This window comes from Sebastes umbrosus, chromosome 12 (genome assembly GCF_015220745.1).
Source record: "Sebastes umbrosus isolate fSebUmb1 chromosome 12, fSebUmb1.pri, whole genome shotgun sequence".
In the NCBI taxonomy this organism is placed as follows: domain Eukaryota; kingdom Metazoa; phylum Chordata; class Actinopteri; order Perciformes; family Sebastidae; genus Sebastes; species Sebastes umbrosus.
The window spans coordinates 33,354,615-33,368,495 of NC_051280.1; the positions used below are offsets into that span (position 1 = coordinate 33,354,615).

At 40.6% G+C, this 13,881-nt stretch overlaps 2 protein-coding genes across 3 annotated transcripts in view; one reads left to right on the forward strand and one right to left on the reverse strand.

The window, feature by feature from the left end:
- LOC119499314 overlaps positions 1–13,881 on the reverse strand; it is an 843,332-nt gene that overhangs the window by 143,511 nt on the left and 685,940 nt on the right. The window lies entirely within an intron of this gene.
- Positions 372–11,066, forward strand: LOC119498435. 2 transcript variants are annotated; one of them, XM_037787349.1, is made up of 4 exons: positions 372–451; positions 1,369–1,422; positions 3,927–4,034; positions 6,605–11,066. In XM_037787349.1, the coding sequence occupies exons 3-4, from the start codon at positions 3,935–3,937 to the stop codon at positions 10,312–10,314; spliced, it is 3,810 nt and encodes a 1,269-aa protein (XP_037643277.1). In that variant the 5' UTR covers positions 372–451; positions 1,369–1,422; positions 3,927–3,934; the 3' UTR covers positions 10,315–11,066. The 2 variants fall into 2 exon arrangements, with proteins under 2 accessions (XP_037643277.1, XP_037643278.1); XM_037787350.1 differs by having other exon boundaries at positions 418–451; positions 3,932–4,034.

Consider the following 13,881-nt stretch of genomic DNA (forward strand, 5'->3'; position numbering starts at 1 on the left):
TTTCCCAGAATCACTGCAGTGTATCACTCCTCTTTATTAACAGGCCTAAAGCTTAAGGCTCTTTAACACAATGTTTTATCAATCATTAGCAAGTTGACTACATAGAGCACACATTTAACCCGCTGCAGAAGAACCGCGGTCAGCACGACTGTTCCGCTGTTTCTTTATCTTTATTACACAGGGTGTAACTACTTTCTACCAAAGACCCGTGGTATCTGTTTTTTTTTTATTGCATCCTGTAACATTTATCATGTAGACCTTTTGATTATTCCTCCGCTACCTGTACACTCTGCAGTCATTCTGCAGGTCATGTCATTTCTGTGAAATCAGCCTGCTGGTCCTCAGTGCCGCCTCCTATTCATGAATAAAGATGTGTAGGCGTTTCTCTCTCAGAGACCATATAACTCCTGAAACTACGGCACTGCCTCAGAGGATCACACACATTTCTGCTGTAAGTACACTAATGCTCTTTCTTGTTAATGTGCTGTTGGCATGCTGTAGTTCTGCTGTGTATCTTTAAGAGTCCTGCAGTTTCTGTCTGTTTAACCAAAGACTGTCGATAAATGATGTAAACAAGCAAAGCAATAATGAATGCTGTGTGTAACCGAACATCCCGTAAATCCTCTTTTGAGCTAGGTGTACCAATAAGTGGTCATCGATGCCTTGCAGCTACATGTGATATGTGTATAACTGTATTCCTGCTAATTCAGAAATTCATCTTCCCCTCAGGATGAACTGTAATAACCTTAGACTCAGTATAGCGTGGTTGTACACGCTGTGTTTACATTTTCCATGTACATAAGCAAATTTGGGCTCCTAGGTGAGGAACAAATGTTATTTTATTTGGCAGATATAAAAGTAGAGAAACATTCATTTCTAACAATATTTTGGGCTTCACGCGGTTCTTGGATTTCAATCGTTTACCCCAACACACGTTTATTTGGGAACTGCGACATGGATTGTTTATTTACAGCTATACTAATCAATATTTTTACATTAACAATTGATTAACTGACTGCGTATTGTGAATGAGGTCACTGATAGTGACGAACATCAAGCTTGGTATCACCAACTCTCGCAGCACTATGCTCATTGTTTTGGGTTTTACAGCTTTAATTAATGTTGCTTTGTATATTCAATTCAATTTATTTTTATATGCTGGATGTATAAATATATATACCCTCCATTTGCTTAACACGTTCCCCATAACATAACAGCATAACATTTACAGCTCTGCTGAAAAAAAATGTTGCTTTAATAGAATTATTACTTGCTCCAACTTCTTATAATATAAATGGTTTATTCTAAAAATGTGAATGTTGGAATTTCTACATTGCCAGTTAACTGTGATCATTTATCTTCTGTTAGGAGGAAGCGTTGTTGGTCCAGACCTGAAGTCAGTGGAGCAGGAGCTGTTAAGTGGTGCGTATTTTATTCATCCTTTTTTTTACCTTTTTCTTTTGCCTGGTTATTTTTTATTATTATTATTTAAAGGGACTGTTTGTAACTTTTTAAGCGTATAAATGTACCGGGTCGGGACACATGCGCGCTCGCATATGCGCGCTCGTGTGTGGCCGGCGTCCCCGCTCCTCTGCCTACTTGCCTTCACTCAGTTCACTCCACCTCTAGACGTGAACGCGCGCTCACTCCACACTGCAGAAGAGTTAGTTTAGCTCTGAGAATATCTAGTGAATGTTCAGTGGACGTTTGTGCAGAAATAAATGCTGCAACTTCACCAGACAAACAGAGGTTTCCCGTGTCTTGTGAAGTGACGGGGCTCTGCAAAGAGAAACGTTATCGTCTCGTTACCAACCGGGTGCCAATGTCTCCCTGTTCACTCCGGCTGCGGGCGGAGAGAGATGAGTTTCTCGCTGCGGAGCCCCGCTGCCTCAGCCTACGCTGAGGCAGGAGAAGCAAACACAGGATCAGCAGTGATTCATGGAGAGACCTTCGTCTGGTCAGCTAACATTACTGCCAAGCAGCTGAAATATAGAGTGATATTGTGGTTTTAGCTAACGTGTGTCGCCTCACTGTGTTGAGCGATGCTCCTTCAGGTATATTTTGAGCGAGCAAGCGCGAGCCCGACGCTGACTTTCGTTGATTTCACGGCCACAGGTGTCGCTGTTAACAAGCATTTCTGAAAGTTACAAATAGTCCCTTTAAGTATTTAAGTATAAAACTTCATCATGCGTATTTCCTTTTCTCATTGCATGATGTCCACACTCCTGTTTGCAGTTAAAGTAATCCACCACCAGATGACGCAAGTTTCAAACCATTCTGATGTGAACACAGTTGATTAGAAATTGCTTAACTAGTTTTATGTATAAATTGACTTATTGCAGCAGTAAAGTCAATAATGATAATAATAACAAACAGAATATAAACAAACGCTTCGTTAAAATCTTCTTCTTCTTCTTCTTCTTCTTCTTCACATTTTTTGGACTCTTCTGCAGTCTTTGAGCTACAGAAACCATTCAAATATCAAAATTATCAGCTCTTTAAGGACATAAGTGCTATATCTTTTCTTGTTTCTACCATTTATTTTAATTTTATAAATTTATTATTATTACATTATTATTTTATTTTTTATTTTAAAGTATTCATCTTTTTTTAACATTTTGATTTACAATGTACCTCAACGGAGAAAATCCTCTCAAATATATTACACTTTGAAATGCTACTGCTTCTGCATACTTTCAGCTACAGATTTCATTTAAACTTTAAACGGGTTACAAGACTTTGAACTATTAAAGTGTAAATCACCTTTTTGATATCTTTTACAGTTTTTGAATTATCACAGTTTAACTTTTTTGCTGTTTTCAGACCTTTTCTTAGTTTATAATGAGCGTGTATCGTGTTAACTTTTTATCAAAGGTTTCTTGGAGGGAGTTACAGTTTTAAAGGTTCTGGCTGCTGCTGCTACTACTACTACTACTACCACTACCACTACTACTACTACTACTACCACTACCACTACTACTACTACTACTACTACTACTACTACTACCACTACTACTACTACTACTACTGTTGCTGCTGCTCCTACTACTACTACTACCACTACCACTACCACTACTACTACCATTACTACTACTACTACTACTACCACTACTACTACTACTACTACTACTACTTCTACTACTACTACTACTACTACTACTACCACTACCACTACTACTACCACTACTACTGCTGCTGCTACTACTACCACTACTACTACCACTACTACTACCACTACTACTACCACTACTACCACCACTACTACTACTACTACTACTACTACTGCTACCGCTGCTACTACTACTACTACTACCACTAACACTACTACTACTACCACTACCACTACTACTACCACTACCACTACCACTGCTACTGCTGCTACTACTACTACCACTACTACTACTACTACTACTACTGCTACTACTACCACTACTACCACAACTTCTACCACTACTACTACTGCTACTACTACCACTAGTACCACTACTACTACTACTACTACTGCTACTACTACTACTACCACTACCGCTACTACCACTACTACCCCTACTACTACCACTACTACTACTCCTACTACTTCTGCTGCTGCTATCCTAACAGGAAGTTTCCAGCTTTTCTAGTAATGTATTTCAGCTCTTGGCTTTTTTTGGCGTCATGAAGTTCAGCTTTCAACTCCGCCAGTTTTACAATTCAGTTTTTCAGGAGTGCAGTGCAATCTATTTTTCTTTAAGATTTCTGTATTTTCAGCAATGCTTTGCAATTCATTTCAGTTGTCAGCATTCCCATGCATTTTCAGCAGGAAATGCATTTTCTAGTTTTATTCTAGACTTCAGAGGAGCTTGTCTTTGTTACAGCAACTCTACGAGGTGACAGTTTGGACAGCAGGGGAGTCACCGGAGTGGACTAACATACTATGTTTTCTCTAGTGTAGAAGATGGACCCTGAAGGCGGCAGAACGATGGAGGTGGCGGCGCTCGGCCGGCCATTCAGCCTCGGGATGTTGTACGACTGCCGCCAAGATTCACTGGTCCCTGGTGAGGATCCACACATAAAGTTATTGAATGCAACTGAACAACAAAACTTTTTAAAAACTTGGATCTTGTTATTTTGGTATTAAGTTATCAGGTATGGGAACCTAGCTATAAAAAAAGTTTATCCGTACAAGCTAGTGGTAGCAGCCCTGCTATAGGCCAAGACAAAAATAATAATAATAGTAATAACAATAATAATAATAATTATAATAATCTGGATTTTGGATTTCATTTGTGTCTGAAAATGTTTTTGGTTCAAGAGAGTTTACGGACAACATAGCTCTTGAATTCATTCCCTCTTTATTTGTTTCTTACAAATAAACTAGGAAATCTTAACCAGTAACCGACCCTCGTTAACCGACCCTCGTTAACCGACCCTCGTTAACCGACCCTCGTTAACCGATCCTCGTTAACCGATTATTAACCGTTAACCGACAAGATTAGTGCGTCGCATGCAGAGGTGCGCCAGCTGCAGTGCATGAACACAACAGACAACGGAGTCTCCAGTTCAGCGTCTGGGAGCGTTAACTTAGCAGCTACGATGCTGCGTGTAGTGTCGCGGACATGCAGACACTTTCAGCGTAAATTCTCCACTGCACATTTAGTTTAGTTTAGCAGATTGCCTGCTGTGTGTCTGCCCGGATTAACGATAGCGATTGTACGACAGTGTGTGTTTTTGTGCTACGTTAGCATCTGTAGCTCTGCTGGCAGCTTCGTGCTCGCCGCCGCTCTGTCATTGCGGCGGGACTTTTGCGAGTGTACGACAGACCGTGTGTGTGTGGCGACTGGGAGTGTGTGTTGTTGGTGGCGTTGTAGCTGTGAACGTAGGTCTAGCAGACAGTGTGTGGTGGTGGCGTTGTAGCCGTGAACGTAGGTCTAGCAGACAGTGTGTGGTGGTGGCGTTGTAGCTGTGAACGTAGGTCTAGCAGACAGTGTGTGGTGGTGGCGTTGTAGCTGTGAACGTAGGTGTAGCAGACAGTGTGTGGTGGTGGCGTTGTAGCCGTGAACGTAGGTCTAGCAGACAGTGTGTGGTGGTGGCGTTGTAGCTGTGAACGTAGGTCTAGCAGACAGTGTGTGGTGGTGGCGTTGTAGCCGTGAACGTAGGTCTAGCAGACAGTGTGTGGTGGTGGCGTTCTAGCTGTGAACGTAGGTCTAGCAGACAGTGTGTGGTGGTGGCGTTGTAGCTGTGAACGTAGGTGTAGCAGACAGTGTGTGGTGGTGGCGTTGTAGCCGTGAACGTAGGTCTAGCAGACAGTGTGTGGTGGTGGCGTTGTAGCCGTGAACGTAGGTCTAGCAGACAGTGTGTGGTGGTGGCGTTGTAGCTGTGAACGTAGGTCTAGCAGACAGTGTGTGGTGGTGGCGTTGTAGCTGTGAACGTAGGTGTAGCAGACAGTGTGTGGTGGTGGCGTTGTAGCCGTGAACGTAGGTGTAGCAGACAGTGTGTGTACAGTTTATTTGTCGGTGGATAAATGCTACGAGGCTACAACTCGCTCCGCTCCGTCCAAGTGAGCTGGAGAGACCGGACCCAACTTTCTGTATCTTGCAACTCCGGCTCTAACTTGAGGTGGACCAGCTTTTCTCCTTCAAGAGACGAGCCGCTCCTGAGTTTTTCTCAGCTTTTTAACTAACTATTAATATTTATTTTAACCGTTTTAACCGTTAAAGTTCTTAACGTCGGTTAACGGTTAATTATTAACATCCCTAAAATAAACTCAGCAGTTAGATATCATGTGTGTCCCTTTTTCTGCAAGAGATTACCAACGTGTTTTAAAGGTGCTATTGAGAACATTCAGCCACTAGATGTCAACCTTCTCCGTTCCATTGCGTTCACTTCGCAACAAGTGGTTGCCTGTTCGTTGTACAACCTGCATATTTTATGAGACTCAGACAGTCATGTGAAGGGATGAATCCTACCTGGTAGAGTAATGAAGTCACTCTGCAACGTGTAGCTATACATTAGCTATGGATTTAGGTTACTTTGTGCGGTGATGTTTCAAGATTCATGTAACAGTCTATGGTATTCTGAGGATATGGCTGTCTAGTTTTACGTAACATTTAGCTTGTCATAAGCAGTGGTGTAGTGCAGAGTACACGCAGGTAAACGGCGTATACCTACTTATTTTTCAGGCGACTTCTAAATCCCCTCTGGTGCACATCTTCGTTATACATGTTTAAGGGAACTATAACGTTAAACATAACCAAACCAGTGACAACACATTAGTTAAGGTTGTAAGGACTATGGCTGTTAGTAATTGCTGTTGGTTTTATTTAAATATACCGAATTGTAATTTTATGGGTTATTGTTGTTTGGAACAACCGCCTTTGCTTCTGCTAACACTGTTCGGATGCTTTGTTGGGCCAATATCCAATGGGAAGCCTCTTATGAGCAACGAAGTGCTCAACAATTCGGACTAGTCATAATGTCGTTTGAGATACATGCAACTATTATTTTTTCATTTAACTTAATACATTTCACTAGAATGCTAGACATGCTACTAGTCAGCCCTACTGATAATAATTTATGTTAAAAGTGCTTGACATACAGTTTGACTTCCTTACTTCTTTTTTGGCAGGCTTGACACTGTGGGACTGCAATGACCTGGAAAAAGATACAAGAGAAAGACCAAAACCTAGCAGCGACTTTGAGATAGTTGCATCTGAATCAATTGCAGATAAATCTTCAGCGCTAAAGGTTGAAGCCTCTCTGAAAGCAAGTTTCTTAGGTGGACTGGTTGAGGTTGAAGGATCGGCGAAATACCTGAACGATCATAAGACTTCCAAAAATCAAGCCAGAGTAACACTGAATTACAAAACTACCACAAAGTTCCAGGAACTGTCGATGAATCATCTTGGAAGAGGCAATGTGAAGCATCCATATGTCTTTGATAAAGGAATAGCAACACATGTAGTCACTGGTATCCTTTATGGGGCACAAGCCTTCTTTGTCTTTGACCGTGAGGTGTCTAAAAAGGAAGATCATCAAGACATTCAGGGCAACTTGAAAGTCATGATCAAGAAGATTCCTTGCTTTGCGATAGAAGGTGAAGGTTCGCTGAAAATGGAAGACAAGGACAAAGAAAATGTTGAGAAATTCTCCTGCAGATTCTTTGGAGACTTTTCCCTTCAGAAACCTCCGACATCCTTTCAGGATGCAGTGGAAGTCTACCAAAGTCTGCCAAAATTGCTGGGAGCCAACGGAGAAAACGCCGTACCGATGAAAGTCTGGCTGTTGCCACTGACAACTTTAGATTCTTCTGCTGCTAAACTCGTACGTCAGATAAGTATAAGATTAGTTCAAGAATCCCAGAGTGTCCTGGAGGACTTCAGTGAGCTGGAAATGAGGTGCAATGATGCATTAAAAACCACCACTGCACAGCAGTTCCCACAGATTGGCGGAAAGATTAAAACTTTTAAAGAGATGTACTCTGAGTTCAGACTGGAACTCCAACGAACCTTGGCAAAGAAACTTCCATTAATCCGAGGAGGAGGAGAAGAGGAGGCTGTGCTCGCTGAGATCTTGAAGAAGAGATGCTCTTCTCCTTTCAACAACAAAAACCTGAAAGAGTGGATGGACTGTAAAGAGAGAGAAGTCTGCATTTTAAAGTCTTTCACCAACATTATGAAAAACACCAAGATCGTTCCATCTGAAAATGGTCTTCATGAAGAAATTCTCAGTGCAGAGCATGCTGTGTGTTTTGTTTTCACCTCGCTGGGAAGTGCTGAACCATACCTCTCAACTTTATCAAACTACTTAAAACAAACACCAGACGACCCTCAAGATCCACGCACTCAGGATGTAGAGAAGGAACAATGGTACCTTTCAAACAAAGCAGCAGACACATTGAGGAATAAAGCAAAGCTCTTCAGTGACTTTGCAGAGGCCAACAAGGAGAACAAGAACATTAAGTTCTTGACAGTGGGATTAACAAATGAGACACAGAAAGGTTCAAGCATCTACCTTTATAAAGACGGCTTTCCAGTCAGTGAGAACTTTGAGCCGCCTTCAAAGCCTGAAACGGTAACAGTAGGTGATATAAACCACAACAGTGTGACACTGAAGATTTCTCCACCCAGATTTGGAGCAGAGAACATCACCTCCTACTCGGTTGAGTACTGTGTCACTGGAGAGGATGGATGGAAACAGAAGACAGCATCAACAGCTGAAGAAGTCACAGTAAGCGATCTGAGTCCTAACACAGAGTATATGTTCAGATGCAGAGCAGTGACCTCAGCAGGTTGGGTTGGGCCAGCCAAAGAAGTCAGTGGTTCCATTAAAACCTTCCCTTGCAGCCCTCCTGGAAAACCTCAAGTTGAACCAAACTCAAGTGAGATATCAGTTAGCTGGGAGAAACCTGCTGAGCTTGGACAAGGTGTCCACATCTTGAGCTACATCGTGGAGTACGCCGTAAAGGACAACAGGGTGAAAGAGGAAGATCTCCAATGGAGCCAAATGATGTCAAGAGCTGAGAAGGCGATCATTTCAGGGCTTCAGTTAGAGACAGAATATATTGTCAGGGTCCGATGTGATTGTGGTGTAGACGGCAGAAGCAAAGAGAGCATCACTGTCTGCAATGTCTGTACAACAAAACGTGAATTTACACGTCTTGCAGAATTCCTCAAACATGTTAGTAAGAGTATAAATTCTGGACATCCCTCACTTTACAAACTACCTCTGACAGAAGAAGATATGGACATCGATGGATGCCGGAGGTTTAACTTTGGCAAAGAAAGCATGAGGCAAAATCGCACAATAATGGTTCTTGGAGCAACCGGATCAGGAAAGTCCACTTTAATCAATGGAATGATCAACTACATCGTTGGTGTGGAGTGGAAGGACACTTTCAGATTTCAGTTAATTGATGAGGATCAGTCTAGATCTCAAGCTGAAAGCCAGACCTCTGAAGTCACTGTGTACAAAGTCAACTACCAAGACGGGTTTAAAATCCCCTTCTCTCTGACTGTTGTGGACACACCAGGGTTTGGGGATACAAGAGGAATAGCAAGAGACAGGGAGATCACCGAGCAAATCCGGAGGCTTTTCACCTCAGCTAATGGAGTCAGTGAGATTGATGCAGTGTGTTTTGTTACTCAGGCCTCTCTTGCACGACTAACCGCAACACAGCGATATGTGTTTGACTCGGTGCTCTCCATTTTTGGCAAAGATGTGGCAGAGAACATTGAGATGCTGGTGACTTTTGCAGACGGCAAGCAGCCACCGGTTCTTGAGGCAATAAACGTCTCCCGGGTTCCATGTCCAAAAAATGACATAGGGCTTCCAGTTCACTTCAAGTTCAACAACTCTGCATTGTTTGCAGACAACAGAAGCAGCAGCGACCGGGCCTGTGGCGAGGATTCTGATGAGGACGACAACTTTGACGAAATGTTTTGGAACATGGGTGCCAAAAGTATGGGGAAGTTCTTCACTACTTTGCAAAAAATGGAAACCAAAAGCTTGCTAATGACCCGAGAGGTTCTAAAAGAAAGAAAGCACCTTGAAACAGCTGTTGAAGGTTTGCAACCACAAGTTAGAGCTGGATTAGCAAAACTTGAAGAAATCAAGACAACCAAAGAAAAGATTAAAGAGCACGAAACAGTCATGACTTCAAACGAAAACTTTGAGATTGAGGTGGAGATCACAAAAGCGGTCAAGAAACAGCTCACAAAGAAAGGAGAGTACATCACCAACTGCCAGAAATGTTCAATAACATGCCACTACCCGTGCGCGATAGCAGATGATGATAAAAAACGTGGCTGCGCATCAATGGATGCGACAGGGAGGTGCACCGTCTGCCCTGGAAAATGCATTTGGAGTTTGCATTTCAACCAGACCTACAGTTGGGATTATGTTCAAGTAAAAGAGAAGAAGACGCTGCAAGAGCTGAAAGACAAGTACAAAAATGCAACGAAAGAAAAGATTACTATTCAGGAAGTGATCGAGAGGCAAGAGGAAGAGATTGCTCAACTCCAAGACATGATCGTGTCCCTCATGGATCAGTCGGCTCACTCTATAACTCGTCTGCAAGAGATCGCTCTGAGGCCGAACCCTCTGACCACTCCAGAGTACATCGACATGCTGATTGAAGGAGAAAAATCAGAGGCCAAAGAGGGTTACAAGGCTCGAATTCAGTCCTTGGAGGCAATGAGGGACAAAGCAGACATCATCTCCAAAGTAAAACGACAGAAACTTACAAAAACGCAGGAGGAATTGTCCGAAGAAAAACAGGAGCGGAAAAAAAAGAAAGGTGTTGTCCAGAGAGTTACAAATTATTTTTTTGGAAATTAAGGAAAGACATGACCCGGTTTGCAGTCTGCGGCCACGTTAGCAGCACCGTGAGGTTTTTATCACAATATAAATCAGAACAAAAGTGTTGGCTGGATGCAAAATAAGTCAAAAGTACAGCCGAGTCCCGGTATGACCATCAGTATGTTGACGTGATTACAACTCATGTGTACATTTTGTATTATTGATGGTAACATGCTAGCATTCATTCATTGCTCCAAATTTCAGTTTTTAATTGGCTAAGAGCCACACTCACCTGGATTTCATCTCTAAATGACCTGAATGTTGTTTAAATGTGGAAAATTGCTTCTTATTTGACACATATGTCATTAATTGTTGCCACACAGATGTTTGTCCTCATGTTTTTTTTTATTAATGATCTATTTAGTACTTACAATATACGTTTCATATTTAGAATCACTAAATACTTATGATTTAGAGAGTTAGAGTTAGATGTCTGTAACAAAGATGGTTAACACAATTTCTGTTTATTTTACATAATTAAATTGTAGGTGTGCTGTATCGTTAGTAGGTTAAAGCTGCTTTAACATGTATCCTGTATTTTAACACCATGATGCATTTTGGGTATTTTTCTTCTTGTTTTGTTTTTTTTAAAAGAAAAGACGTAAATAATCTCATTGAAATTTGGGTAGATGTTAATATAATACCAGACGTGGTTTTACTGGAAACCGAGTTTGAATATTTCAATGTTATGTGATTGAGTTGTGATTAATAAATTGTAATATTTAGTTGAATATGTGTTGTTGTCTTTCTGTCTCATCAGCTATATTTATCTACTCTAAACCATCGTCTTCTTTATTAAATCAGTTTATTGCAGGTAATGTTATATTCCAGGTCAAGTCTAAGTTTCACGAACTGCAGCAAAAGTTCTACTTTTACTGCAGAGACTTTAACTACATGAAGCTGAGGATACTTGTGTACTTTTACTCCATAACGCTGAGAATACTTGTGTACTTTTACTACATAACGCTGAGAATACTTGCGTACTTTTACTACATAACGCTGAGAATACTTGCGTACTTTTACTACATAAAGCTGAGAATACTTGTGTACTTTTACTACATAAAGCTGAGAATACTTTTTACTTTTACTACATAACGCTGAGAATACTTGCGTACTTTTACTACATAAAGCTGAGAATACTTGCGTACTTTTACTACATAAAGCTGAGAATACTTTTTACTTTTACTACATAACGCTGAGAATACTTGCGTACTTTTACTACATAACGCTGAGAATACTTGCGTACTTTTACTACATAAAGCTGAGAATACTTGCGTACTTTTACTACATAACGCTGAGAATACTTGCGTACTTTTACTACATAACGCTGAGAATACTTGCGTACTTTTACTACATAACGCTGAGAATACTCGCGTACTTTTACTACATAAAGCTGAGAATACTTGCGTACTTTTACTACATAACGCTGAGAATACTTGCGTACTTTTACTACATAACGCTGAGAATACTTGCGTACTTTTACTACATAATGCTGAGAATACTTGCGTACTTTTACTACATAAAGCTGAGAATACTTGTGTACTTTTACTACAAAAAGCTGAGAATACTTGTTTACTTTTATTGCTGAGACTTTAACTACATGAGGCTGAGAATACTTGTGTACTTTTACTACATAAAGCTGAGAATACTTGTTTACTTTTACTGCTGAGACTTTAACTACATGAGGCTGAGAATACTTGCGTACTTTTACTACATAAAGCTGAGAATACTTGTGTACTTTTACTGCTGATACTTTAACTACATGAAGCTGCTAAATGCAGTACCTGTGAGGGTTTCTGGACAATATATGTCATTGTTTTGTGTTGTTAATATGATTTCCAATAATAAATATATACATACATTTGCATAAAGCAGCATATTTGTCCACTCCCATGTTGATAAGAGGATTAAATACTTGACTAATCTCCATTTAAGGTTCATTTTGGACAGATAAAAAATGTGTGAATAATCGCAATCAAATATTTGAATGGATTGAACGCCCTATTCACAACTCGTCTCCAACATACCACGCTGTATTCAAATGTTTATTTTTGCTTTCTTGTAAATATTTTTCACCTACCAAGTAGATCGATTATATGTTGTAAGAAATATTAATAAAATAAAGGAGGAAGTAAAACATCTTAATGGTAATGCAAGACGGCAGAAAGTCTTTACTCATCGTGTTTTATTCCTTTAACGTTTGTGTGATGTATTTAATTTAATTATTAACTTTACTGAAATTCAATCTGGCCTGAAACGTTGACGCCGACGTCCTGATTTTATTTTTAGACTTCCTCTCGTCTCATTATCCGTTTGAGTTGCTGATCCCTTCTGACGGGAGTTTAGTCTTCTTTTATTTTAACCTCAAATGTGAAAAACGTTTTCAATAGAAAGATCATGAGTTCAGTGTTTACTGCAGAGCTGTGTGATTGTATTGCCAGACGTCTTCCTGATTAATCCCTCCCCCCCGCTGTACTTCCCCTCACCAACAGATTCATTTCAAACATTTAGTTTTAGATAAAAACACGACAGAACAACTTCTTTTTCTTCTGAATGAGATTCTTTTGGTTTGAATACAATGTAACTGAGACTCACATAGTTCGCAACAAACAGCACAGAGACTGTGAAACAAACACATACTTGTACAGTGTTGTACACACATATGTACATAGTATACTATTGTACATGTAAATATACACAGTGAGGTTGAGGTCTACGTAGACTCAACTTGCTTTTCATAATTTTTTGAGCAGATAAACTGGCCAGAAAATAACTTTTTTTTTCCACGACCAGTGAGAGAGAAACTTAAACCTAAACATCAGGGTAACATCTGCTGTGATAATTACAGCTGTAACAAAGACTAGTATTAGTATTAGTATTGTAACGTATACAAGTATTAGTATCACTGAACACCATCAGGGTCGAGCTGCCACATGAACTCTTCAACCGTAACAATGAAATAAAACATTAAATAAAAAAACACACTGAAGCAAACAGTCAGACAGATGCCACACATCTGTAATCTGGCTCTTCTAGAGAGGCGATGTTCCCGAGGAGTCACGTCAGCGCCACATTCGCTCCAAAAGAACTCGTCGTCGTCGTCGTCGTGTCGTCCAAGTACAAGTCGGAGGGTAGAGTGTTAACGCAGGGGTCAGCGACCTTTACTATCAAAAGAGACATCTTAGGCAAAAAACAAAATCAGTCTGGAGCCGCAAAACATTTGATTTCCTTCATCGAGCTGAACATTTAATGGACAGATTTCCTGCTGATTTAGCGGAATGTTATACTTCAGATTACCACCTCGTCACGGTGAGAACGATTATCAGACGACTAGATCTTTCAAAGTTACCGTGATAATAACACTAATTAGTTTTAACGCCACTAATTTCTTTAACGCATTAACGCAACTGGTTCAGTTTTAAAGCTAGAGTGAAGATACTGGTGTCATAGTAAACTATAAAACCTGATGAATCCATCGGTACCAACCAGGTCAGACTAGCTGGTCATGAAGGAGGTTAAATAACGCTCCAAACTTACGCTAAATTT